This window comes from Panicum virgatum, chromosome 1K (genome assembly GCF_016808335.1).
Source record: "Panicum virgatum strain AP13 chromosome 1K, P.virgatum_v5, whole genome shotgun sequence".
Taxonomy (NCBI): domain Eukaryota; kingdom Viridiplantae; phylum Streptophyta; class Magnoliopsida; order Poales; family Poaceae; genus Panicum; species Panicum virgatum.
The window spans coordinates 54031770-54059227 of NC_053136.1; the positions used below are offsets into that span (position 1 = coordinate 54031770).

Genomic DNA, 27458 nt, shown 5'->3' on the forward strand with positions numbered 1-27458 from the left:
TTGGAGACACGTGTCGCGACCCAACAAGAGGGTCTGTGGGATGGTAAACAAATTCAAGTTTCAAATGACGTTTTCTCTTAAACCATACATCCAATTTTAATTCTGTTTAAACCATAGTATTCTTTAGAATTAATGCAACAAAATGAGATCCAATATATCATCTTAAATTTTAATTTTAAATATTACAACATTTCAATATACTTAGTTCAACATTTTTAATATATTACTTCAACATTTATAATAAGTTGTTTCAATATTTTTTTATAAATGTTGAATTAGTTTTTTAAATATTTATCTAGTTATGACAATAATGTTGAATCTGTTATTTCAAGCTAAGGAAAAACAAAACGAAGTATAAATAGAAAATCAAAGTACATGGCTGACGATCAGCGTGACTTGTGCTTGTGCGTGCACGCTGCTGTGTCCAGTGGGCTGGTGCTGGGCTGTAGTGGGCTTGTGCGATTCCACGAGTTTCTATCGCATGGAAGATGGATAGGAACCCCCATGGTCGACACGCCTTTGGTATCTCTCCTCTCCACCATGCCCTTCGGGCCTTTGCTCTGTCACGTTGCCTTCCCTTTCCACGCCGGCCGCATCTATCCGATCGACTGATCGGTAATCGCCGCCGCAGGGCTCTCGCATCTTCTCCCCCGGTCCGCCGCCCAAACCTCCCTCCATAAGCCGCCGGTTCGTGAACCTCATGGTCTACGGGAGTATCGGCCGCTACCGCCATCCTGTCACCACTCTGCACCGCATCAACCCGTGGAGATGCTTCTACCCAACAACACAGCAGGCACTGGCCGCGGCTGAAAACAGCAACGGCGTCACCGTGGAGGACGCTCGGCTACCTCGTGCCGCCATATCCTTCTACGATCCCGTCGAGGAGGAAACCATCGGCGACAGGCACTTCGCCTCCCTCGGCAGCAGCAGCAGCAACGGCATCATCTCCATGCACCCCGACGGGAACACTTTCCTCTACGACGGCGCCTCCCGCGGCCTCCGCGTGATGCCCGCGCCGCACTCGCCCAAGAATTCTTCGGTCTTCCTCACCGTCGGGGACGGCCTCTATATCCTCGAGAAGAACCCTGGGGCGGACGAGGAAGACCATTCCTTCGAGGCCCTCATCCACCACGCACCGAGCGATGGGAGACGCTTCACCGACGAGAATTGGTACTGGCGCTCTCTCCCGCCGCCTTCCTATGCCTATGAGGACTACGAGTGCCAGAAGGTGGGGGACTACTACGACGGGAGGGACCCCTACGGCATCCGCGCCTACGCGGTGGTCGGCGACTCGCAGATATGGATATCCACGAGGGGTGGTGGCACCTTCTCCTTCGACACGACAAGCGGCGGCGTGTGGAGCGAGGCCGGCGACTGGGCGCTGCCGTTTTACGGCCGCGTAGAGTATGCCCCCGAGCTCGGGCTCTGGTTCGGTTTCACGTCGGAGGGCAGGCAGTTGCCGCAGTTCGCTGCCTACGACCTTGGCGCGGCATCCCCGACGAGCCCACCGGTGCTTCGCAAAGTGTGGGACGAGCTCGCGCAACCGCCGCCGCCGCGGTGGGTCCCGCTGATGGGCTTCCTCCTGCCTCTGGGTGGAGGCAAGTTTTGGGTCGCCAGGATGTTCGACCTGGCGCATAAAGGCTGGTGCCGGGGGAAGAGCGGCAACGACTACCTGGACGTGGAGGTCGTGCGTGGCAGCAGAGGGGCGCTCAGGATGATCAGGCACAAGTCAAGGCGTTACAGCGTCGGCTGCACGTTCGCCGAACTGCTGTGAGGTGAACTCCGTTTGTAACGGGTGTTCTAGCCGAGAATAATCCACCATTGTATGGTCGAAGTAATAAGTTTTCTAGGCCAAATCAATCAGCATACATGTTCAACATGTAAAAAAAAAGTTTTCCTGTGATTATTATGGCCTATGATCAAACTAGTTTGAACAAGTAAGCAGAATTGAGATTGCGATAAGGAGGATTTAGTTCGTGGTAATAGCCCATAATCTGAAAGTCCAACATGAGCAATAGCTGTGGCTGATGAAACCTGAAATTCAGAGCTCGGATGGATGAAGCCTTGTCAATGATCTATTGTTGGTCTTGGGCTGTATATATGGGCCGCGCGCAGGAGTTTTAGAAGGTGCCGCGTCAGCTGGCCCATCTTGATTGCCCGTTCCGGATACGGGCAGACGGCACCACCCTTGCTGCCGTTCTCGTCACCACACCAAGGCGAGGGCGACTCCTTCCTCGCAGCAGCCGCCCGCCCCGACCCCGATCGCCACGCCTCTGCTCGCTGCGGCGCGGCGCAGTATCCGCGCGTACCCGGCCGGCCTCTCTGTGGGGGCGCATCTGGTGGCTACCTTGCCAGGCTAGGGTTGGGTAGCCGTCTTCTACCTTCGTATCACGCGAGCAGGCTCCGGTCGCGCGTCATCGTCTCTCGCTCTCTCCGGTTGCGACCGTGTGTTGTGCCCCCGCGAGCTTCCTCGTGCCACGGGAGGGCCGCTGCTGCCGTTCCGTCCACCGGTGGATTATCCGACAGGTACTGCCCCCATCGAACCCCCGCCTCTTCGGCCCTCCTCTTTCCCAGATCTGACCGCTTATGGAAATTCCAAATCCAACCCACGAACTTGCGCGTTTTGTTATGGGACTCTCGGCCGGCGTCACGTCTTCACACCCACTCCACGCGCCCCAGTTGGGGGGAATTTGACTAGGCACCTGTATCACTGTCGATCTGTGTATTGTTCATTGTTCTGAGATACGATTTGACTTGCTAGTGTTCATGTTCTGTTGGTAGATTTGACTTGACATCGTCTGGTTTTCAATGTGTTAGCAGTGTTTATATCAGGACCCTGGTACTGATGTTAATGTGTGTGTGACCCATTGAACTGTGCAATTTTGATTCAAGCGTATGCAGCAATACCTGAGGTTTCTGACCCGATGCGCCAGTTCATAATGATTCCCCTCATCTGTTTCGTCTGCTATCCAAAATCGAATTCTTCAAATGTTTGTGTAAATATCATATCATTTAGCAAGTTGGTCATGCATGGTGGGTTAGTATGTTGATGGCTGGTAGGTTGTTGAATCATGAATGAATTGTCGATTTACAAAGAATAGGGGCACATCTCCTGTATAATTGATTGAACCCTGCAGCAGTTCACTTGATGCTGTTGATAAATCGTCTATTATCTTCTTGCATCTGACTTACTGTGTTAGTAGCGCTTTGTGTGTGCAGCACTCGGCATCTGAAATAGACAAATTTTCATCTCCCTTGACATCTGACAACATTGCAACATGACTGCATCTGTATTGAAATGTTTGCAAAAGTATTCCTAAAATAGTTGGTCTGTAAAAAAAAATGCATAGTAACATTTTTAATTGTCTTCTGAATGGAAACATGAAGTGCATTGCTCCTGCTTTTTAAATTTTGTTGCTCCCTTGTTATATTTGGTTTCCTTGTTCTTCTTTCAGGGCCCATATTATTCTGTAGAAATAGGTTTTGCTATACAAAAGTAATATATTTTTTTTCTGGCCACAACCTCTATCATTACAAATCAAGAAAGAATGTGTATTAACTGAGAATGTTGCATCTAAAATTAGCCTAGAGCTCATTTTTCAGCTGACCAAAGATTTTCCGCAGCTACAACAACCTGCATCAGTATATTTCAAATTTTACGCCATGCTTCTTTTATCTGTTTGTAGTTCTTGTACTATTTTTTTGTTTATAGTTATTGTACTATCCTGCTGTTTGTAGCCCAAACTACAACATCATGTATCCATATATTTGAATATTTGTTTGTGTGTAGCCCTTCTACCTTTTCTGAAGCAAAACAATTTACAAATAATGATCCTGGTGGTGTGCTACAGATGGCTGGATATATGTCAAGAGGGCCCCCAAACGGTTCAGTTTACGTGTGCAACCTGCCTCCTGGAACTGATGAGACTATGCTAGCTGAATATTTTGGCACCATAGGGTTGCTAAAGGTATGGGTCTTATCAGGTAACATTTTTGCAACCACTACCAAGTTCGTCAAGATCCCTTACTTTTTTCAAATTCCGTTTCATGATAAATTTGTCTCTTCTCTGTTGTCATACCACGCAGAAGGACAAGAGGACTGGGCGTCCAAAAATTTGGATATATAGGGACAAGGTTACCAATGAACCAAAGGGTGATGCAACGGTCACCTATGAGGATCCACATGCTGCTTCAGCTGCGGTGGACTGGTTCAATAACAAAGATTTCCATGGGAGTATTATCCAGGTTCACATAGCTGAGTCAAAAAGTAAAGATACATTTGATAGTTCCACAAATTTGGCCATCACCGCTGACCTTGGTGGACAAGATGAATTGGATAATGGTGTTGGCAGAGGTAGAGGACGCGGTGATGGTCCAGGAAAGGCCTGGCAGCAAGATGGGGATTGGATGTGTCCAAATACAAGGTCTGTTATGATTGGTGAGCAACTTCTTTATCACTTCAGTTTTCCAGTTGACTTGTATAGTCTTTCATTGTGTATTCCATTCTTTCTGATATGATTTATTCTCTCAGTTGTGGCAATGTAAACTTTGCCTTCCGTGGTGTTTGTAATCGCTGTGGAGCTGCTCGCCCTGCTGGTGTCGGTGGAGCTGGTGGTGGTAGGGGTAGAGGCCGTGGTAGCGCTGATGCAAGAGGAAGCAGCCGTGCTGGTGCTGCTGCTGCTGTTGGTGGTCCACCTGGATTGTTTGGTCCAAATGATTGGCCATGTCCAATGTAAGAGACTAAGAGCTTACGTTTTCTTGTTTCATAGATTTGATACATCTTTTGAGCTGTGTCTTCACATTCATTTTTTGTATCATCTGATTGCTGCCTCATGAAAACCAACGAGATAGTGCTTTCCAAGCCTCAATATTGTATGCTTGTTTATGCTTAAACTAAACCACTGCCCTCTATATCTGTTGCAATTTTGTATTTTACTACAACCTGCTGTCTGATATGATGTTATGAAACCCAACTTCATTTGTGTTCCAGGTGCGGTAACATAAACTGGGCTAAGCGGACCAAATGTAATATATGTAACACTTCCAAGCCTGGTACAAATGAAGGCGGTGTAAGGTAGGTACAAGGTTTACTATTTGCATTTGGCTGGTTCATAACCGTGTTATTTAATAATTTGTGTGTAAACTGTACTTGAGCAGGTATAGTTTGTGGTCTTGGGCCCATACGGCTCGCGATCTGACCTGCCGTGGCAAAACATCTTGTGGATTATAATATCAATTTATCCAAAGAAGAGCCGCATTTGTTATATGTAGTGAATGATACATGAGGGTTGTTTCATTAATTGATAAACATCATGCTTTTCCACCTGGTACACTACACTCGCTGTCAGGTTTAATGTGGCCTTGCATCAACATAGGATAGCCTTAGAAAAATAGCAGGTTAACTGCAGTGATATTGTGCCCTTCTTGTCCCCATGTTTTGGCTTTTCGGGCTCGAAACTGGACTCGAAGGATGTTTAGTGGAGCACCGCGACACTTTGGCCCATGGGCCATGGACAATAGTGAGTGGCTAGTTGTGAATCTTACAGCATATTTTGCGAAATGTGTTGTAAAAAACCATCACATGTAAGTATAGAACAGCACAACTTGGTGTACATGTTATGCTATGTCCATGAGTGAGCAATCATGCATTTAATTATTTATAACTAGAAGGTATTTATTCAAATATTGAGGCTTGTGTCACCAATTAATTTATCATCTTAGGGGTGGCCGTGGTGGTGGGTACAAAGAGCTTGATGAAGAAGAACTAGAGGAAGTTAAAAAGCGTCGGAAAGAGGCTGAGGAGGTAGGATGCTTACTGAACATTATTTGTGTATGTATATATATTGTAACCCTTGCTTTCCATGTCTAAATATGGCTTGTATCATAGGATGATGGAGAGATATATGATGAGTTTGGCAACCTTAAAAAGAAATTTCGTGCCAAAGCACAGCATACTGAAAGTGCCCAGAATTATCCTGGGTCTGGACATGCTGGATGGGAAGTTGAGCATCGTGGTATTCCTCTCGACATGCTGACTTTGATAAGCCCATATTCCAGGCTGTTGTAGGATTATTTATGGTCCAGTTCGTGCTTTTTGGTAATTGTCATGGGATTGTTCTGTATGTGATTTGAATTTTTGAATATCTGTTGCATATAGGGAAGGAAAAAGGGATCGTTACTGTTATGAATCTGTTGCTTTGTCAGTGCTGAACATGACCTGGTGTTAATTCGCTGTTGTAGGTTCCAGTGAAAGGGAAGGCAGGGAGAGGAGCAGGGATCGTGGTAGGGATGATTACGATGACAAGGAAATCAGCAACAGGGAACATGGAAGAGAGCGGCGCCGGAGCCGGAGCAGAGACCGCGACAGGGAAAGGGGGAGGGACAGAGGAAGGGACCATGACTACAAGAGGAGTCGGGAGCGCGACCGTGATCGCCGCCACAGGTGAAGAGAGAAACGACAGGGGTTTCTGTTCCCCCCTTACATTGCTTTTACCAATTTTTGTAGCTGTGGAGATGTGGTGGTTTCTTATTAGCATTGTGGCGCTGATTTTTTCCTGTGGACCTGATGTTGCTTTGAATCAATTGATGCACTGGCACGCTATTGTGATATCTTGCTGTTTGTAAAATCGAGTGTGACATGGACCGGGCCATTGTTGTGCCGCCACAAGCTCGAAGCAGCTGTGGATTTCTGAGCAACAGACTCCTCTGGGCTGTTGCTTTGTCATCATTGGTCTAAAATCATAGTAAAGTTCGAGGAGCTGGTCTTTGTTTCGGTTACCTATGACCTATCCCTCCCTCCCTCAGGATAGAAGCTGGCAACTGATTTATCGAGAAGCACCTGGTCTTTGTCATACTGATTTGTCGAGAAGCACCTTGTCTTTGTCATAGTTGCCATGCTTAAAACTCGGAAGCAAGGAGAAATTAGTGCGGGTGCTTTGACGGATCTATGTTGGTTTTTGTTGTCATTAGAGGCACTAGAATTTCGGTCGCCATGTTCTTGGAAACAGACTGATGGGCGCCGTCTCATCCGTCTATCACAGATTTTAAACAGGGGAACGTATCAGTATCAGGTGCAAACCAATTTCTCCGTGCAAATTATAGAAACTTGTGTCTGGATTAGATAAGTACATTTGCTACAAAATAAAGGGGAGAGAGAGAATATCACCGTAGCAATAACATACTAGTATGTAGTTACAAAATATTACAATATTAATGCATCGTATTCGTATAAAGGAAAACAAGACTAAGATCCACTCTACATGTTGAATGGACCACAACTGCTAAATTAACTCTTTTGCGGTTTCTTCCTCGCTTTCACACAAAAGATTGCAACCTGAGTTTATTATTTTCTCAAACCACCTATTTAAGCTGATCTAGCTCATCCAGCCTAGGCAACATGTGACTATTTCCCTTAGCTACTGCTAGTGAACTAGCACTAGCATGCGTGTTGGGCCTGACCCAATAACTACACGGGCTGGGCTGTTACATTTATCATTGTATGATCGAACTAATAAGATTGCTAGGTCAAATCAATGAACGTACATGTTTAATTATCTTTTTTCAGATTTCTTGCGTTAACAATAACCTGTCCGGTTTCTTGTGCTTCTGCAAACCTGACAGCCCAAACATGACTCAAAGATAAATGGCTGAGTTTTTCTGCAAGGGCTACTCTGAATTTCTTGCCGTCGTGAGTGCAGCAATTGTCATCTGAAAAATGACTTTTCCTGTGATTATGCCCTATGATCAAACTAGTTTGAACAAGTTTGCAGAATTGAGAGCTCGATCAAGAGGATTTAGATCGTGGTCATATCGCATAATCTGAAAGTCCAACATGAGCAATAGCTGTGGCTGCTGCAACCTGAAAGTTCAGAGCTCGGATGGATGAAGCCTTTTTGTCAGTGATCTGTTGTTGGTCTTCGGCTGTACATATGGGCCGCGCGCAGGAGTTATAGAAGGCTTCTGCTGCCGCGTCAGCTGGCCCATCTTTCTCGCTTTGCGGAGACCCGAAGGCATCCTCCCGATTCCCCGTTCCGGAGACGGCACCACCCTTGCTGCCGTTCTCGTCACCACACCAACCCACCCCAACCCCTCCCCTCCCGTCCACCGCTCCACCCCACCACACCACACCACAGGCGAGGGCGACTCCTTCCTCGCAGCAGCCGCCCGCCCCGAACCCGATCGCCACGCCTCTGCTCGCCGCGGCGCGGGCGCAGTATCCGCGCGTACCCGGCCGGCCTCTCTGCGGGGGCGCATCTGGTGGCTACCTCGCCAGGCTAGGGTTGGGTGGCCGTCTTCTACCTTCGTATCACGCGAGCAGGCTCCGGGCGCCCGTCATCGTCTCTCGCTCTCTCCGGTTGCGACCGTGTGTTGTGCTCCCGCGAGCTTCCTCGTGCCACGGGAGGGCCGCTGCTGCCGTTCCGTCCACCGGTGGATTATCCGACAGGTACTGCCCCCATCAGACCCCCGCCTCTTCGGCCCTCCCCTTTCCCAGATCTGGCCGTTTATTAGCAAAATTGAAATCGGTCGTGTGCTTCCTTGCTTCCTCGAGGTCACCGAATTGCCTGGATGTGGTTTATCTCGGGAGTTTTCATGTGTAGTACCAATTCATAAGTCTGCTGCGGGGTTGAGATTTATGTCGTTGTTCTAGTGGATGCATCCGGACAGACAAAATTGGACATCGAGTTGATAAAGTTGGACAGAGGCTGCAGCTAATGTGGTTAACTTGACGACTGTCAATCCACAAGTTACGTAGATTGGGGAAACTAGGCCTCCAAAATTGTTGGGGTGTGAGGTCGCGATTGATATGGTGTAGATTAGACCATGGATGCTATGGGCAGCAGTGGGTTGAAGTTTGCATGATGTTAAGGGAAGAAGGTTATCTATGACATAGAATGGTTTATGCAGTATTTGATAGCCAGAAACTAAGACAATGTTCATGAGTTGATGGGGGATATGGAACTTGCATGTAAACTGGGCCAACCATTAATGTTTTATGGAAATTCCAAATCCAACCCATGAACTTGCGCGTTTTGTTATTTATTTGTCTGCTACTCTGCTTGATTTTCCCTTCACTGGAACGGGGACCAATAAAACTAGATATCATTTCCCACTATTTGCCCAGCTCACTGTTTGCTTGCCTATTCTTCTAGTGTTTTGCACACCAACCTTTCCTTGAGAATTTGAGTATTCAACTCTGCTAAGCCCAACTCGTGACTTGTCATTGTGAAAGCCTAGCTACACAAACACAACTGGTTTTTGCTGTGTTGAAAATTTTATGCCATTCCATGGATTGAAGAGATGTTATGCTATCATGCAGAATTTGTAATTCTCTGTTGCTACTAGTCATACTTACTCATAATTGCTCTCATGCTAAATTGAACGTTTAACCATATAGTATGCTTATTTGACAATATTTGTAGCCCATATTTTTTTTATCACCTGGCAATAATTTGTTTAGTAACGATTTCATCTTCAGCCTAATTGATACGGTATTTTTGAGGTGAAACTATTCATAATGCATAAGATATTCAGATAAATAATACTGCTGGGTTGTTAAATAATACTGCTGGGTTGATTCAGCACGTGTCATTAGACATGTTTGTGTTTTGCCAGTGCATATGGCAATAAATTCATGTTTCTTTCCTTATGTGACATTGCAGAACAACTATCTTGGAGATCTAAGCCTAAAGAGTTGAAGTCTGGAAGTTTCTGTTGAAGAGTACATAGAAATATTTCCTGATTTTTTTGAGGAAGACTACAGAGCTTCTAAATGTGAAACTTGCCTCTTTTTATTGGTTACTCCTGGATGGTGTTGAACTTGGCTTCTCACGTTACTTGAAGCTCAAGGTCATACTAGCATGAGCACTTCAAGGATGGAACAAGCAACAGGTGTAAGTGGCCCTGAACACATAATTGATATTCCGAGGGACACTGGTTCTTTCGCTTCGGTTTCTCACGGTGTCGATAGAGAGAACCATGAAGAACTGAATTCTGCAGACAGGCCTTCAACTAGAGCTCTAGTACCTGCCTTGCAGGCACCATCAGCAATAGGTGCTGTACCTAGTACAGGGCAGACTTCAGGCACAAGGAGAAGTGATAACTATGTTCGCCGGCACAGAAGCCCTTTGAATTCTGGACTGTGGATTTCAATTGAAGTTATTGTCAACGTGAGCCAGATTGTAGCTGCCATAGTTGTTCTCTGCCTGTCAAGAAAGGAGCATCCACAAGCTCCATTACTTGAGTGGGTCATAGGTTATACAGTTGGTTGTTTTGCAACGTTACCCCATCTCTATTGGCGCTATATACATCGTAATATTGTAAATGGTGAGCATGAGCCAGCACACGCTCCACAAGGATCCTCTCATAACAACTCAACTGAAGCCACTCATGCAGCAAGTGCATCAGAGCGTCGTAGGAATGCCGCACGAAATGCAGTGCTCGCTAATCCCAGGTACAGGCTCATCTTACAGATTTATGGTTTTGCTTGATCCCTTCATTTCTTAAATTGTACTGGATATTTACAATGAAGGCAGTGAACTGCGCGTTTTTTGTTCATGTATATGCATGCTGCACCAGCACTGCGACTATACATTAATGATAAATGCACTGCGCCATCTGCAGGATTAATGCACTGTTTGACCACTTCAAGATGGCCCTGGATTGTTTCTTTGCTGTATGGTTTGTTGTTGGAAATGTGTGGATATTCGGTGGACGTTCTTCTGCTGCTGATGCTCCAAACTTGTACAGGTAAATGCAAACTGTCCTTTCCATGAATGAGATGTCGCCTCCTTTATCCTGTTGCTGACTTTTGCTTCCCACCAGGTTATGTATTGTGTTCCTCACTTTTAGTTGCATTGGGTATGCCATGCCGTTCATCCTCTGCGCGATGATATGCTGCTGCCTTCCCTGCATTATATCTGTTATGGGTTTTAGAGAAGATACAAACAACACAAGGGGGGCTACTTCGGAATCTATTAATGCTTTGCCTACATATAAATTCAAAACCAAGAAACGCCGCCATGGTTCAGGAAGTGAAACTGAAGGCCAAGAAGGTGGGGTAGTGGCTGCGGGGACTGAGAAGGAGCGATCACTTTCTGCTGAAGATGCTGTATGCTTATCCATTTCATTCTTGCTGGACTCATTTTTTTTTTACAGAGATCTAAGTTTTTGATCCTCATCACTTGTGTCTTTTCTTGTACCCTTTGGTACTGCAGGTTTGTTGCATCTGTCTTGCCAAGTATGCACACAATGATGAGCTTCGTGAACTCCCATGCTCGCATTGTTTCCACAAGGATTGTGTTGATAAATGGCTCAAGATAAATGCACTTTGCCCTTTGTGCAAATCTGAGATAGCGAGCTCATCCAACACTTCTGATACACGTCAATCGGACCAGAATGCTATTCCGGTGCAGGAGATTGAAATGCATTAGGTTGGTCTGCTCTCCCTCCTTATTACACAAGAATACCGCTGTTTGGGGTTCCCTGGCTTGATGTATAAAGCTGGAGATTGATGTATGGATTGTAGTGACTCCTAGGGTTCGTTTTATCATTGTTATCTTGGAGATGTTACAGCTCTTCTCGCTGTCACCCAACAATGCCAAGCCAATACTACCCAGGTTTCCATCAGCGTGGATTGTGCCTTGTGTTCTGTTTTGGATGACACTGGATGGCTATTTCGTAGCCCAAAAGAGGCGGGCCAGGTCCAGGTACATAGATGATCCGTTAACAGCGTGATCCTAGTCAACTTTGCAGTATTTTCATTCTGTGAAACTGAAGTTTACGATATTCAGTTGATGACTATAAAAATCTGGTAAACATGTTCCACTTGTTATCTGCGTGAAGTTTCTGACTAATGGATGAACTCTTGTTTTTGATATGTCCATTTCTGTTGGTCTCTTCGTTCGGGGAAACTTATGAATGAATACCAAGAGTAATTTTCCAAAACCGTGGTTGAATGAGTTGCTTATGCTGATACTCAAGTTTACACGTACGCCCACACTGAGCGCTTGGGAGTTAAACTGGTTGCTCGGTTGGTAAAAAAAGCGTAAAGCTTGGATCATCGCTTGAATGGGCCGAAAGCTGTGTGGAATACAAGATTAGTTTGTTCTTGTATATTAGCCTTTGATAGATAGCAGCGTAAAGTCTCCATCCAAATCGTGGTGAGCCAAACCTCAGTCAATGTGACAGTTTCCTAAAGCATGTGTCTGGCAGATTGGTCCAATAGACCAATACTAACTTTTGCTCACCATAGTTACTTCGGCATGTGTCCATGTTCTACTCGCCATTTTCCCTCCCCATCTCCAAGACGATCCATTGCTTGCTGCGCCGTTGCGCCCCGCTTCGACGTCCCCTGGACGGCTGGACGCTCGCTCCACATGGCGAGTCTCCGGCTGCTCCAGCTCTTCAAGCAGAGTTCACTGGATCCACTCCCACTGAAAAACGAGGCGCCGTGGATTCGGTGGTAGGTGATTTTTTTTTTCGCGAACGTGCCTTGGCACGTATTTCATTAAGAAGAAAGCAGTTTACAAACAGTTCTTGGAGCCGCCAAACAGGGCTTGACCGACCCAAGAGAACTAAGCATAAACGACAGAGAAACACTAAAAAAGAACTACAAACCCAACGCACAGCAACAAACGTCACATACAACAGAAGAAGCATGAAGAGGGAAGCCACAACCAGCTTAGCTACCCAACCGGCGACTCAAGAACTAAACCTGCACAAAGGAAACACCATCACCGAGGATGCCTTCCAAGCGGTGGCAAACCATCCACCCGACAGCAGTACAAGGCGGCAAAGCATCCGCCAGAGAAAGAGAAATGTGGCATAGCATCCACCCACATCAGATATGGCGGCAAAGCATCCGCCCAATAGAAACGGTGGCAAAGCATCCACCTAACACGACATGAGCGGCGAAGCATCCACTCAGAGCAAGCACCAGTAGCACGACGGCGTCCAAGCATCCACCAGTGGCAAAGCATCCACCCAAGTACGACCCTGGAGGCAAAGCATCCGCCTAAACAACGATCTAGACGGCAAAGCACCCGTCCGAGAGCAACCACGATCCGTAAGACGGCAAAGCATCCGCCACGCAAAGCAACCAAGGCAACCTGAGTGATGGTGGGCAACATGAAACGAAGGCAGGTTCAGCAGCCGCCATCGCGACGCCGAGAACGACACCAGAGCAGGGGAGGGGGCCCACTGCAGTTCGCAGGGGAGGTGAGCCACCATCGTGGCCACCAACACAGCAAACAAGCCAAGCGCCGCCATGCCGCAAGCCGCCGTCACGGAAGCAGCACCAGCAGCCGTGGCCGTTGGCGCCGCTGCCACAGAGACCGAGCCGAGTGCCGAGCGCCGCCCCCCGCTGCAGAGGCCGCCGAGGGCGCCGCCGCCGCCGCCACGCAGAACCCCACCGCGGAGGCCGCCACCCCAGGGGGGGCGCCGCGCCGCACGGCCCCGGAACTGCGTGCCCGCCAGAGCGCGGTGCAGGAGCGGCGCACGCGAGAGCAAGGCCCAGGGGCAGGCGACCACGGCACGGCCGGCATCCGAGGGCCATCGCGCGACCGCGGGCGACGACCAGACGCGCGGCACGCGCCAGCACCGGCCCGCACCCGCGCGGCGCCACCGCCGCGGGCAGCCCCACGCACGCGACGCCGACGGCTCGGCCAGGGGAGGGAGGGCGGCAAACGGGCAGATCCGGCCTGAGGGGGGGGGGGCGGATCCGGCGCCGGCGGCCGACGGAGAGGCGTCGACGAGCAGATCCAGATGTGGAGGTCTTGGAGAAGGAAGTGGGGGAGGAGAGAGAGAGGGAGGGGGAACGCGAGCTACGCCAACTTTGGCTCAGCTGCGGGCCGCCGCCGCCGCCCGGGCGGTCGCCGGCGGCGGCAGCGGCCACCGGAGGTGGCTCGCGGTGGGACGGCGAGCTTCGGCGTGGATCGCCCCCGAGTCGCCAGGAGGACGACGCGGGGGGGGGGGGGGGAATCCACCTTTTTTTTCTTAATGTTTCCTTGGTGGTAGGTGATGACAGCAGCGACAGCGGTGAGGCTATGGTGATTTCATCAATTTTGAGGATTTGACGGCTCAGTATTCGAATATGTTAGAGGTAGGATTTGCGGATATGTATTCATAAGATGTGAGTTTACGTGCGTCGTGAATGTCTGAGTTGTGTTGTGTAATTTCAAAAAGAAAAACGAGGCGGTGTCAATCCATTGCTGGTGGCGTCCTTGGGCTGTGGATCAGGCTTGACTTCTTCGGCCCCAGGCGCCTCCGCATATCAGCCCGTAAGGCCCGTGTTTCGCGTGCCCGGTCCAGTCCGGTGTTGTCGAGAGGCTTTTCTTGGGCCCCCCGATGCAGTAAATTTCTGGCCCAATGTTTGAACGTGCTCGCTCGGAGGAAGCACGACATTTCTGCCTACCTGCTCAGCTCAATGCTCTGGAAACTCATTCACGTTTACCACTCGCTGCTCATTCACGTTTACAGCAAACAATATTCAGCAAGTGGGAGGTGATGCAATGCAATATACAACCTGTTTATTCAGACAAGGACATCGTATTTTGCAGTTGCGCTGGTAAATCCCACCAGACTATAGTATCAGAAGTCAGAAACCAAAGCTCTGTTCGGACCTGAGATCAACTTCATCCTCATCTCACGAGAAGAAATGAGGCAACAGGCTCACGCGGTCAATAAGGTACCAGTGCACAATGAATTGCTTATTGTAGATGCTGACCAGCAACCGCAATAGACAACGTTTGTCCGGAGACTCTGAACCGGTCCACCAAAATTCAGTCTCGAGTGCCCATCAAACAAGTTGCTCCAAGCCCTTCTCTTACGTTAAAACAGCATCATGTCTTCCATTTAAAATTGCCGTCACCCATGTTTAGTTGGATCCCCATTTGACATTCTCCAGTTAGAAAATTACTGCCATGGAAACCTTCACGCGTTTTCAGTATAGTAGTCACTTCGCCAGTCTTAATCAAGCTGTGGGACGACGAGAGGAGTGAGGTGTGCAGTAAATCCAAACGTCAACGTCAGAGGCGGTTTTCACCAGAGGAATGGAAGCTTATGGTGTTCGTTACCTGGGTTCATTGTACTTCTAGAAGATCAAGCTGAAAGCAGCATGTGTTGATTTCCATGTGGAGCCTCGTCAAGAAAGAGTAGGGAAATCCATGTTGGAGAACATTGCAGAAACGGAAACTACTACGCAAATCCGAAGGCTTATTCCATTGTGTCATTATTACCAATTCGATCGGTACAGTTCACCAGTCTTAAACCAGCGGATAAAATGACGGAACAGCGAAAACTACCGAGTTTTTAGGCCCTAGCGTCGAGGTTACTTTCATCATGAGAAATGACACGATGAAATTAAATCTGACGTCAGGGTTTTTTATGACAAGGAAATTCTACGGAAGTTGCTGGATCACATACTTGAAAGCGACCAAATGCCACAACCCGTTGCACCATACATCAATACTAGTTTAATTATTGTTCTGAAAATGGCTTGAAGTTTCATGATCTTGTAGAGCGCATCTGCCTTGAAAGCAAAGTCACTACATGCACTGGAAACCTAACAAAAAATATATATATTATCACACATGAGCTGACTTTGCATTCAAGTTTGTATTTTTCGTTTTTTATAATAATTTCCCCTAATATACGTGTTAATAAGAACTTTGACATTGTAATGTCACAATATTTTTCTCAGTAGCACCGACATCTACGACTTTGAGCCTATATTTACAAATAGAGTGGCGTTACGCCGTTACTGGAGTGACACCTAAGCATATATAGTGGCAAATTAAATAATTTCAAGCGCAGCAAGGGAATTCCATTCATCTGGAAAACCAGACGACTAAATTCTGGCTTTCCTGTGTCAAGTTGAAGTTTGACAACCCCAGGAAATTTCTGCTCCCTTTCCACCCTTTGACAAATATATAAATAATAAAACTATGCATGCGTCATGTTGGTTGGTATCTTTCTCGGTTGCATTACAGTAGATATAACTCTCGTTTACATTAGTATTAGCTTAATTTATGCTCTAGTTAGATACTGTGTCTCTAGCTTTTCAACAACTTTAATAGTCTGGTTTTAAAAGAGGAAGCTTACAAATCTAATGATCTGTTATGGTGCTCTAGACCTTGTAGCGAGCAGTAGTTATACTTGACAATATCCTAGTCTCGTATAACCATAAATTAATGTATTGCCAACTGTCACCAACAGTTTTTCAGTATCCCCGCCGTGCCCTGCAAAAGATTCTCTCCGCTCTGCTGACTTCTCTGCACTCTGAGGACAAACGTCTTGTGGACAAGAATTCGGTTGAAGTGCCGTCTGTCAGTCCATATTTGGTGGTGCCCCTTCCTCTGGTACTGCATCCGTCAGAGATCGTCACGCATCTCCATCTTATAACTTTTTTCTTTCAGAAAAAGGAGCAGCAACGCTGCTAATTCATTTAAGGAGGAAGAATGTCGAGACTACATGAGGTTCGATATTAACAGAGCATGGAAGACTCGGAGGTCTTGATAAAAGCATTACGGGTTACAGATCCCAAACACAGGCTTCATTTTATCTGTTAACTGTGCAGTAGGTAAGAAGAGCTCAGCTTGTGGCCCTAAAGGTCTGCTGCGGTCAATTTTTACTACTACTACTACTACTACTACTAGGAGTACGCAACACTTTTGTGGAATTCAGATTTGATCTACCTCCAAACGCAACAATGTTCTTCTTCTTCATCAAGCGCGTAGCGGGTACGCCGAGATGATCAGTTTGTCCTCTCAAAAGTGCAACTAGCTAGGTCAATGTTTACGACCACATTGTCGGCAAAAGTAAGCGTCTGGTGCAGGCAGTAACCCGGGCTCTTCCATTCTCTGTCTCGCCAGAACACAAGAAACCGAGACCAAGACCAAAAGGAGCACGGGGCCCGCCATGGCATCGGTCGCGGAGCTTTCGCCGTCCCCAGTCCCCACTAGAACTGGATCCATCTATCCACCCGATCGATGCCGCGAACCCCAGTCCTCCTCCCCTCCCCGCCACCGACTTCTCCTCGACCGGTTCGTGATGCGATGCCTCCGCTCGCTGCCACCTCCTGCGCTGCGTGCCCCGCGCCGCGCCGCGCCCAACATCGCATTCGCATCCGACCGGTCCAGTCAAGCGCGCATGCGATTTAGTATAATTTTCCGGCGAGAAACGTCGCGCTCCAAGTCACGCGGCGCGGTCTGTCTGCCTCTCCCTCGTTCTCGCCGCCCGCGCCGCGCGTACTAAAGCGAGCCAAGACCCCGTTGCGCCGCTGAACTCCAGCAGAGAGACGCACACGCAGTGCGGCCGCCGTCGTCCCAGGAACTGGCTTGCCTGCAGGAGCTGAAGGAGTGGTAGGTAGGTAGGTAGGTAGGTAGGTGAGTAGATGGGGAGGCCGTGCTCGTCTTGTCGCTTCGTCTTCTCCCTCCGCCTCCGCCGCCTCGTTCTGGCCTGGTGCTGCGTCCTGGCGGCGAGCCTGCAGGCCACGGCGCAGCGGGATGATGCGCCGCCGCCGGGGCAGGTCGAGGTGCGCGTGGGCGTGATCCTGAACCTGACGTCGTCGATCGGGCAGCGGCGGAGGGTGGGCATTGAGATGGCGCTGGAGGACTACTACGCCGCGCACCCGGGCTCCCGGACCAGGGTCACGCCGCGCTTCCGGGACTCCGGCGGCCAAGTTGTCGGCGCCGCGTCTGCCGGTAAGCCCCGATCCTCGCCCTTGTTTCAGAGTAGTTCAGAGATACACTTGTGCTTCGAGTTCATACTGCTTTGCAAATTAAATAGTATATACCACTACCTGGCTGATCAAGCTCTTGCTACCTACTACCATGCATGCTTTTGTTTGATGCATGAGTAGATATGCATGGAGCTAGCTAGTTTTTTACTGTTCATTCACTGGATTAATTTGGTTGCCGGCTTACTACTGCTAGTATATATAGTAGTTGCGCTGTTCTAGAATCTAGAAGTAGAATCAGTCGCTGATTTAATTTGCTGTGAAAATTGGAATAGTAGTGCAAAAGACAGTGGAGTAAATATCAAGGGACCTCTCGCAGCATCGTCCTTGTGTGTGATATGAGCCATGAACCACCGGTTGCTGTGGCTCTGCCAGCTCCAGTAGTCGACCTCGAGGGCCATGGCTGCCTCTAGCTTAGCTTGTCATGTTGCGTCTCCATCTTGTTGTCTGCCCGGGTTTGAAATCGTCGCCGGACATCCTAATAATCAGAGTTTTCCTTCAACTGATGACGAGTTGCTTTCAAGCTAAAGTGCACCGGCCGGGTAAGGGTCGTCGCGTTCTCGTCTAGCTACCACATCCACGACCCCGATGCCGACCCAGAACTGGTATGCACGCAGTTTTTTTTTCTGGTTCGGGTTTTCAACGGCTCCCAATTTAAAAACGCCTTCCTGTTTCCCCTCAAGGTATAAAAAAGACACAACAGGAGATTATTAAATCCCAAATAAATCAAACCTCGCTTTGGATCTCAACTAATCCGTCGTCCCTGCAACCAATTAAACTGCCATTTAATTTGCACTATTACATACTACTAGTCGATCATGGTCTCCCCTAAAAGGACAGAAACGCATTAGATTTCTCAGGATCTGTACACATCACATACGTGCCTGTCTGTCTGTGGATGCGATAATAAGTTTGTTTAGAGACCAACAGGCTTCAGCTCCATGCATGCATGCCATGTCTGTCGCCTTCTTCCTTGCCTTCAGAGTCAGCCTTGGACTAGTCTTTGGGCGTTCCTTCACCAAGGAGGCATGTGCGTTGCGACTTGCGACGCGAGGGAGATGTGAGACGATGCTCCAGCTCTTGGCCGGTGTCCGAACATAACATTCAATCGTGCTAGACTTCAGTCCAAGCACGAAAGCAGCTGACGGAGATGTAGATCGCATCTGCGGCTAATCCCTGTCCATGTCTTAATTTTTTTTCCTCTCTTTTCCAGCAGACGTTTATAGATGGTGCGTCCAACTAGGTTGAGGTTAACTTAAATTTTCGTTTTTAAACAAGATTAACCTAATTTTACCACTACTTATTAGTAGTAGTGTTACAGACAGTAGTGCTCTCGCTTTTCACGACAGGATCAGATTCAGTTGAACCTTTTGGCACACAAATTACTGCGCGCGCGTGAAGTGGACGTGAGCAGTTGCACCTGTTACACAGGTTATTAGGGCCATGTTTGGATGGTGGGGTAAAGGAGTAAAAGGGGTAAATTTGTCTTCCATTTACCCCTAAAAATCCAAACATGTAGGGTAAATGTGCCCCTTTACCCATTTGCCCCTTCTTTACCCCTTAGAGGGTGTCAAATTGGGGTAAAATTGGGTACATGAGAGGCATTGATTGCTATTTTCAACTATTTTTATCCTCATTTTACCCCTAAATCCAAACATCCCATGTGGTAAATTAGTTAGAGGCAAATGTGAGGTGTAAAATATTTACTTTTGGGTAAATCTTTACCCCTAAAATCCAAACAGGGCCTAGGGGTCCGACAAGTCCCCGTCAGACACCAGTGATAACTCAAGACTGAAGACTACTGAACCCTCTTCGTATTGGCCGCAGCCTTGATACACGAAAATTCCTCATCTTTCCGCGTGGAAAATTAGGCGCGATCGTATCCGGGACTGACGGGCAGCCTGCATAAGTCCTGGAATAGTCGGGTCAGCTTCAGCGATCGCTTGCGCATGTGGGCCCTTGTATAGACGTATAGTAGCTAGCTGCGACTAGTCTCTTTCACTTGCGCAATGACGACCTTTCATCAGCCAATTTCTAACAGTACTGGCTAGCGTGTCTTTCGATAGAAGAATTTGTTGTGATAGAAGAATATTCTGTAGGATTTTGGTGATCGAGATGGTTAGTAGTACGGGACGACAGAGAAGAACCCCTACCTGCAGTCAGTCAGAGACAAACCAACCCAGACGTCTTGGCAGCCAAGCAATTCGAGGTCTGGTCAACGAAATGGTTGTACAGGAATCCGGCTTTCTAGACGTCTCTCACCGAAAGGGCACCTTTCTCATGTATGTCTGCACTGTATGGAAAGAAATATTCTCACGACGACTTGTTGTGCCATGCAAGCAAAGAAGCAAAGCATCAAACATTCAAACTACTCTAGCAACTGGAATGAGAAAACTTCACACTAACAAATCTTAAAGGAATTTAATTCTTCACCAGGTAAATTAGGCCCGTCAACGTTTTTTTGATGTCAACGTTTTTGTTTGGTACTAGTATTATTATTCGTTCGAGGAAGAAAAAGTTTCTTGGCGCCAGTACAGTTTGTGGCCCAGCACGGCCCGATTCTCCTTTGGGCCGAGATGTTTATGGGTCATCATTTCTAATCGGAAGAAGGCATTTCCGTTTTTTGTTTGCGCAGCGGTGGACCTGATCAAGAACGAGCAGGTGCAGGCGATCATCGGGCCGGCGACGTCGGCGGAGGCCGATTTCGCGGCCTACCTCGGCAACAGCGCGCACGTCCCCGTCCTCTCCTCCTCCGCCACCTCCCCGGACCTGTCCCCGGCGCACACGCCCTTCTTCGTGCGCACCGCGGCCAACGACTCCTTCCAGGCCGCGCCCGTCGCCGCCGTCCTCGCCACGTTCCGGTGGCACGCGGCGGTGATCGTGTACGAGGACTCGCCCTACGGGTCCGGCATCCTCCCGGCGCTCGCCGACGCGCTCCAGGGCGTCGGCGCCAGGATCATGGAGCGCACCGCCGTGCCGGCCGACGCCAGCGACGACCGCATCGACGCGGTGCTCAACCGCTTCATGGCGATGCCGACGCGCGTGTTCATCGTGCACGTGAACCGTTTCTTCGCCCCGCGGTTCTTCCGCCGGGCGAGGAGCGCCGGCATGATGTCGGAGGACTACGCCTGGATCGTCACGGACGGCGTCGGCAGCGTCGTGGACGCGCTGAGCCCCGACGAGATCAACGCCATGGAGGGCGTCGTCAGCCTCCGCCCGTACGTGAAGATGACGGACGAGGTCAGGAACTTCTCGGCGCGGTTCAGGGCGAGGCTCCGGCGGGTGAGCCCAAGCGCCGACGTCTACGCCCATGACCCCACCATTCTGATGCTCTGGTCGTACGACACGGTGTGGGCGATCGCGACGGCGGCCGAGGCCGCCGGTGTCTCCAGCCCGGCGTTCCAGATGCCGAAGCAGAGCTCGGCGCTCACGGACCTGGGCCGCCTCGGCGTGTCGACCACCGGAGCAGCACTCCTCAAGGCGGTGCACGAGACGACCTTCCGCGGGCTCGCCGGCAACTTCACCCTCGTCGACGGGCAGCTGCAGCCGCCGGCCTACGAGGTGGTCAACGTCATCGGGAAAGGAGCGAGGCCGGTGGGGTTCTGGACGCCGGAGGCCGGGATCTCGCAGGCCCTGGACGCCAACGCCGCCAAAGGTCTGAAGCCTAGTGTCATTTGGCCTGGTGATGCGACGTCGCCACCCAGAGGCTGGGTCGTGTCGGCGAACGGCCACAAGCTTCGCGTCGCCGTGCCGGTGAAGCGAGGGTTCAAGGAGTTCGTGGGCGTCCAGAGGGACTCGGCCAACGGAGCGGCAAACGTCTCGGGATACTGCGTCGAGGTGTTCGACGCGGTCATCCGCAAGTTCATGCCGTACCCGGTGAGCTACCAGTATGTGCCGTACGAAGACAGCTCCGAGTCCTACGACGAACTCGTGTCGCAGGTCGCCGAACAGGTCAGCCTCCTTACACACCAACGACGTGCGATGCATCATGCATGTTTCACCAAGGATCTGAGAAGTAGTGTGTGCTGATCGAGAAGCTTCCTGGTTTATGCATGGATGCAGAAAGCGGACGTCGTCGTCGGCGACGTGACGATCACGGCGAGCAGGATGGCGGCGGTGGACTTCAGCATGCCGTTCACCGACTCTGGGTGGGCGATGGTGGTGTCGGTGCGCAGGGAGACGAGCACGAGCATGTGGATCTTCCTGCAGCCGCTCACCACCAGCCTCTGGCTCGCCAGCCTCGCCTTCTTCTGCTTCACCGGCTTCGTCGTGTGGGCGATCGAGCACCGGATCAACCCGGAGTTCCGCGGCACGCCGTGGCAGCAGTTCGGCCTCATCTTCTACTTCGCCTTCTCCACGCTCGTCTTCTCGCACAGTACGCGCGCGTGCATCTTGGATTCTTGGTTTCAGTGTTAGCTTGAACGATATTATCGCTGAATGAAAATGATCGAGCTTGCACTAATCTGGCAGAGGAGAAGCTGGAGAGCAACCTGTCGAGGTTCGTGGTGATCATATGGGTGTTCGTTGTCCTGATCCTGACGTCGAGCTACACGGCAAGCCTGACGTCGATGCTGACCGTCCAGAAGCTCCAGCCGACGGTGACCGACGTCAGAGAGCTCCAGCGGGGCGGCTACCACATTGGGTACCAGGAAGGTTCCTTCATCAAGACCTCTCTGCACAAGATGGGCTTCGACATGACCAAGATGAAGAGCTACAGCACGGTGGAGGAGTACGCCGACGCGCTGTCGAGGGGGCCGGCCAACGGCGGCGTCGCCGCGGTGTTCGACGAGATCCCGTACCTGAAGCTCTTCCTGTCACGCTACTGCGACGGCTACTCCATGGTTGGCCCGGTCTACAAGACCGACGGCTTCGGGTTCGTCTTCCCGCTGGGCAGCCCGCTGACGCCGGACGTGTCGCGCGCGGTGCTGACGATGGCGGAAAGGGAGGAGATGGCGCAGATCGAGAAGAAGTGGTTCGGCGAGCCCGGCGCGTGCCCGAGCGAGCAGGGCGGCAGCGCCGCCGTCGGCTCCTCCAACCTCAGCTTCCGGAGCTTCGGCGGGCTGTTCCTCATCACCGGCGTGGTGTCCGGCCTCATGCTCCTCATCTACCTCGCCACCTTCTTCTACCGCGAGCACGGCGAGGTGGGCCGGGCGGCGGAGGAGGGCGGATCCGGGAGCTCGTCGGTGCGGCGGCTGCGCGCGTGGCTGCGGCACTTCGACCACAAGGACCTCAAGTGCCCCACGTTCAAGACGTGGAACGAGGAGTCCATCCGGGAGGGGAGCCAGACGCGGAGATGGGTCGACGATACCGTGCGGAACGGCCGCAGCGGCGGCGCCAACAGCGCGGTGCCGGCGGGCGATGAGGAAGCCATCAGCATGAGCCCTTTCAGCATCTCCGCCGGCTCGGAGATGATCAACGCCGGTTCGTCGCTGGCGTCGGAGATCGAGACATCCTTCGAGCAGAGGATGCAGGAGGCGCCGCACTCTCTGGAGATGACAACACACTTTGTGGAGAATGGAGATGCCTAGATCCACGTCCTCATAACTGTAAATTCTTTGTGTTGATTGATGCAGGGCAAATGCTCCCTGACATGTGACATGTCTGGTAGAAAACTCTGACAAAGTCGGTCAGTTTGTTCATATAATATAGTACTACTACTAGCAGTCAATCTGAATCTGAATCTGAATCGTAACGAAGTTCTAAATAAGTCCGGAACATGGCTGCTAAGGCACGGCCCAAGTACGGGCCATAATTGGGCCACCAGCCCATCCCACGCCTCCTCACCCAAATTGCCCCAACCGGCCAACCCTATTCCCCTCATTTTCCCCTCCTCGACTCCGCGCACTGCTCCCTGCGACCCTGCGGCCCTCCCCTGGATCCCCTCCATTGTCGCCGCCGCTCCCCTTCACCGAGCTCGACGACGGTCGGCAGCCCCACCTCAACCCTCCCGCCCCCGCCCCCACCCTCGCCTTCACCTCCGGGCCTACTGGGAGTTCATGGTTCTGTTCCCTTCTCTCTCAGTCCCTCTACTCTCTTCATCTTCGTACTTCCTTTCCTGGCGGCCACGATTGGATGAGCGTCGGCGCTATTTGGTCTTCGTCAACCCTTTGCCGGCTTGATCACCCACCAGGCATGAGGTATGCCCTCCCCTTCTTTGGAACGTAGCACCAGAAACCTTAATATAAGCTATTTGTTGTCGGATCTACCCAGTTACAGTATATTACCTACTGGCTTCTATTTTGTTGGAAAATTTTATCGGGTATTCTGCCCATGTCCTACTCCCATGTCTTATGTTGGGTTCGCCCCTGTTCTGCTGCATAGATAACACCTTAACAAACTTGAATAATTAATTGTTCGGCTCTATAATTTTTCAAATTTTGTTGCTAGGGGATAATAAGTTTCGGTGATTACTGTATGGCATGAGTTGATAGTGTTCAACCTGGTCCTTGCTTCAATTTGATTGCCCTGCTCACGCTTTAGTACATATTGTTTGTTATTTCTGTCGTAAGGATTTGTTGGAAGTTTAGCATGTTTGTTTTAATCTTGTATGAGTTGTTGGTTGCAGATGACTAGCATGCTAGATAAATATTGCCTTTCGTGAATTTGAATTTTGGTGTGCACATTCAAATGAGAACATAGTGGCACTGGAGTTTTGCTTACCATTGTGGAAGTTTTGCCATATTTACCATTGCTATTATTATTTCACTAAATATGACATATTAACCTTCTTAGATGTGTTTAATTATTTCTATAATTGTGACAATACAATGTGATTGAGTAGTAATGGAAATAACTGATTACATTGATGCAACATGGAGATAATATGTAACCATTTCTTTCTTAGTCTTTTGTGTTCAACACCAATAAGGAAAGCATACGAGCCAATAACATTGTTGAAATGTTTGTTTAGAGATTGCTGTTAGTTTATGGACCTAGCTTACTACGCTGTTTTATTGATGTATTTACTTATTCAACAGGCACCGTGTTAGATATAACCATCAAGATAAATGTACACTAATTCGTTTATGCCATCTGCTCTTATATGACTAGCTAGTTTCCCAAAATTGGCACCCTCTAAGATGTGAACACAGACAAAACATTAAAAGAAGCCCTTACTGCAAGTTATCAAATTTGTAAACTTTTGTGCTAGTGATATTCTATTTGTGTATGGGCCAGGTTATTTGTACGATAGAATCACGACATTGTTTGAAGACTACCTAGTATAGTTGATAGTTTGTGTAATACGTGACCATTTGATGCTGGAAGTGAAGTCCCACAATGTGTGCCCATTGTAAATATTTACATGATTGAATTTGAATTCCTTTTGTGTTTTAGAAAATGGTTGCATTCCTTTTTTTGAAGCATTGACAGGTGATATTTTTACCCCTCATGCTTACAGAGTTACAGTACATGCCTGCATGGTACTATGTGGGTTGAATGGTTAATATGTTGCGATGGCGCTTAGTTATACTGATTGTTCGGGGCAATTGGTTATTTACTACACCTACCCCCTCCTTGCCTTTAGCAGAAGGAATTTTTTTTTACCACACTTAAGTTAGCTGTTGCTCATCCAGGAGATTTGACAATGATTAGGGTACCATTCATACTAATGGTAGTGCTTAAAAGTAAAAAAAGGCATGATGATACGGTTAACATTTATGCAATGATCCATCCTAAATAGCGATACATACAGCCGTTCTACAGTTTATACTATAGTTTGCCCTGCTCTTTTCAGTTCTTTCCTTGAAAAACCCAAGATGTATTAGCAGGATATTTGATCAGTGCTGCTACAATACAGTCATACAGACCATTAGGGCATTAGTTGATATGCCCCTAATGACCCACGAAAGGGTACTTTTAGTGTATTTTTTATATCATGAATTGACATGCATTTAGTTGTACTTTATTTGTATTAGGAATTAGACTGGCGCAACTTAGTTAGCAATGCAAATTAGAATCATGGTACCTTTCTTTTTGAATTTAGATTGCCATTAACGTTTTCTCATGGTTTTAGGAAATTCTGAGTTATACTATCAATTTGTATTGTTGTGGTATCTGTGAAGCCTCTTATTTGTAGTCACGACAGTTTGAGGAGACTTCACAGGGATATAAAGTGCATAGTATGATCCCTTTGATGAGCTGCATCATGGAAGGCATTAACCTGCACCATCTTGATCAAATACCGCCAAATTATTTTAGTTACCGGACTCTCCCAGATGCTTCCATATTAAGAGCTAGACACCAAGAAACTAGAAATAATTTCTCGATTTTTGTGGTTGCCTGGTTAGAGTCATCATCAAGCACCGTGTAGAATTTGTGATGTTCTCCCATTTATGGAATTCTCAACAAAATATGACAAAAATCTGGTGGCTACTAAGTACATTGTACATACTCGAATTTCGGTAGATGCAGTATATATAGATGAACAAATAATTAAATGAAATCGATTCCGAGCAAGGTAGACAATATTGCCATGTCCCATCATGTGAACTGTTATATTGTTAAGCATAACATAAGAGAAAGATTAATAACGACAAAGCATCACTGGAGCTTTTGATCAGGCTAAGAGCCTAAGATGACACTTCGTTACTCCCAATTGCATTCCACGGAAGCATTTGCCTCAAGGATGCTGCGGAGCTCCTGGCATCCTCTGTCACTTGGTGGCACCTCATCAGACTGTTTAATGGTCATTCTCTTTAGCACTAGCGCCGATCTGGATATAAGCTTCAGAATATCGACTTCATGATCAGCCCCATGGAAGTCTTCAAATTCCAAGTCTTCAAGATATGGCGAGGCGATCTGCCCATTTCTCCAGCTGCTGGCTAGATCGCAGTCACAGTTCTCTGATGAGCATGACTCCAACTGGAAAGTACGGAAGCACATCACGTTACTGACACTTCAAAGAGTTAATGGACTAGACATTTAAAGAATGTGCAGGCATTTGCAGAAGGTACATGAGCAAGCTAGCTAGCTAGCTAGCTAGGTGGACATATGGTTACCCTGCTCTCCACCGCCACTATTTTGAGCCTTTGTATGGTGGTTCGAAATCGGAGAAGCTGCAGCACAAGTGCTCCAAAGACATGCCACCTCTGTACGGAGGTGCGGGTCCAAGGCGCAGAAGTTCGGAAGCCGCCGTGCTACTTCCTGCTCGAAGTCAAAGCTACGGTTTGCAGGTTCCTGCGAAACAATTCAGTAAGCAACAAATAGATATGTAGAGGTATGTGTATGTGCACCGTACCTTGTGGGCGCCTATGTAGAGAGACAACACTGTGAGACCGAAGCCGGCGACCAGAGAGAGGGTGAATGAGAGCCGATCAAAATTTCTTCCGAAATTCAAACCGTCGGCCTATATCCCAAAACCACCGCAAACCCTCAAACCTTGGTCAGCGAGAATAGCTATGAACAAGCTATCTCGAAGCAAAAGACCTGAGTCGCAAAGCGGAAGTAAAAATGAGAGAACTTCTCAAATCGAATCTGCTCAGGCACAGACCGGTCTGACCGGTATAGAGGACCGGTCTGACCGGTCAAGAAGTTCAAAAACAGACAGACCGGTCTGACCGGTCTCGCCAACCGGTCTGACCGATGGCGTCCAGAAAACCCCGAAAATTCAGTTCCAAAACGTGAATCGAGAGCAAATCACGTTCAAATTGGATGAAACTTGGAGGATAACTTCGTTCCTACCCCAAGAGTATATCCCCAAGTAATCTCACCCTAAAGATATCCA

The 27458-nt window shown here is 48.8% G+C and overlaps 4 protein-coding genes and 1 long non-coding RNA gene across 6 annotated transcripts; 4 read left to right on the top strand and 1 right to left on the bottom strand.

Moving 5' to 3' along the window:
• Positions 1–558: 558 nt before the first annotated feature.
• On the top strand, positions 559–1975 carry LOC120644424. The gene has a single exon (XM_039921054.1). The coding sequence runs from the start codon at positions 701–703 to the stop codon at positions 1772–1774; it is 1074 nt and encodes a 357-aa protein (XP_039776988.1). The 5' UTR covers positions 559–700; the 3' UTR covers positions 1775–1975.
• A 411-nt stretch (positions 1976–2386) lies between these two features.
• Positions 2387–6650, top strand: LOC120644416 (transcription initiation factor TFIID subunit 15-like). The gene is made up of 8 exons (XM_039921045.1): positions 2387–2526; positions 3852–3968; positions 4087–4424; positions 4532–4732; positions 4991–5074; positions 5722–5803; positions 5888–6014; positions 6241–6650. Exons 2-8 carry the CDS (start codon positions 3852–3854, stop codon positions 6444–6446), a joined length of 1155 nt encoding a protein of 384 aa, XP_039776979.1. The 5' UTR covers positions 2387–2526; the 3' UTR covers positions 6447–6650.
• LOC120644409 (E3 ubiquitin-protein ligase At1g63170-like) lies at positions 2391–11875 on the top strand. 2 transcript variants are annotated; one of them, XM_039921035.1, is made up of 5 exons: positions 2391–2526; positions 9660–10450; positions 10621–10746; positions 10822–11107; positions 11214–11874. In XM_039921035.1, exons 2-5 carry the CDS (start codon positions 9858–9860, stop codon positions 11427–11429), a joined length of 1221 nt encoding a protein of 406 aa, XP_039776969.1. In that variant the 5' UTR covers positions 2391–2526; positions 9660–9857; the 3' UTR covers positions 11430–11874. The 2 variants fall into 2 exon arrangements, with proteins under 2 accessions (XP_039776969.1, XP_039776966.1); XM_039921032.1 differs by lacking the exon at positions 2391–2526 and adding an exon at positions 8031–8443 and having other exon boundaries at positions 11214–11875.
• A 5101-nt stretch (positions 11876–16976) lies between these two features.
• On the top strand, positions 16977–23402 carry LOC120644433 (glutamate receptor 2.8-like). Its single transcript, XM_039921061.1, has 4 exons — positions 16977–17699; positions 20370–21685; positions 21797–22109; positions 22205–23402. Exons 1-4 carry the CDS (start codon positions 17390–17392, stop codon positions 23260–23262), a joined length of 2997 nt encoding a protein of 998 aa, XP_039776995.1. The 5' UTR covers positions 16977–17389; the 3' UTR covers positions 23263–23402.
• A 2721-nt stretch (positions 23403–26123) lies between these two features.
• LOC120644452 lies at positions 26124–27290 on the bottom strand. Its single transcript, XR_005663762.1, has 3 exons — positions 26973–27290; positions 26689–26911; positions 26124–26596 (listed from the first exon to the last, which is right to left on the bottom strand). It is a non-coding gene; the product is annotated as an uncharacterized LOC120644452 (long non-coding RNA).
• Between the last annotated feature and the right edge of the window lie 168 nt (positions 27291–27458).

Coding starts and splice junctions, on each gene's coding strand:
- LOC120644433 (XM_039921061.1), top strand. CDS start 17,390: ATGGGGAGGCCGTGCTCGTCTTGTCGCTTCGTCTTCTCCCTCCGCCTC. Junction 21,686..21,796: donor TGTCGCAGGTCGCCGAACAG/GTCAGCCTCCTT, acceptor GCATGGATGCAG/AAAGCGGACGTCGTCGTCGG. Junction 22,110..22,204: donor CACGCTCGTCTTCTCGCACA/GTACGCGCGCGT, acceptor CTAATCTGGCAG/AGGAGAAGCTGGAGAGCAAC.
- LOC120644416 (XM_039921045.1), top strand. CDS start 3,852: ATGGCTGGATATATGTCAAGAGGGCCCCCAAACGGTTCAGTTTACGTG. Junction 4,733..4,990: donor AATGATTGGCCATGTCCAAT/GTAAGAGACTAA, acceptor TTTGTGTTCCAG/GTGCGGTAACATAAACTGGG. Junction 6,015..6,240: donor ATGGGAAGTTGAGCATCGTG/GTATTCCTCTCG, acceptor TCGCTGTTGTAG/GTTCCAGTGAAAGGGAAGGC.
- LOC120644424 (XM_039921054.1), top strand. CDS start 701: ATGGTCTACGGGAGTATCGGCCGCTACCGCCATCCTGTCACCACTCTG.
- LOC120644409 (XM_039921035.1), top strand. CDS start 9,858: ATGAGCACTTCAAGGATGGAACAAGCAACAGGTGTAAGTGGCCCTGAA. Junction 10,451..10,620: donor GCAGTGCTCGCTAATCCCAG/GTACAGGCTCAT, acceptor CGCCATCTGCAG/GATTAATGCACTGTTTGACC. Junction 10,747..10,821: donor GATGCTCCAAACTTGTACAG/GTAAATGCAAAC, acceptor GCTTCCCACCAG/GTTATGTATTGTGTTCCTCA.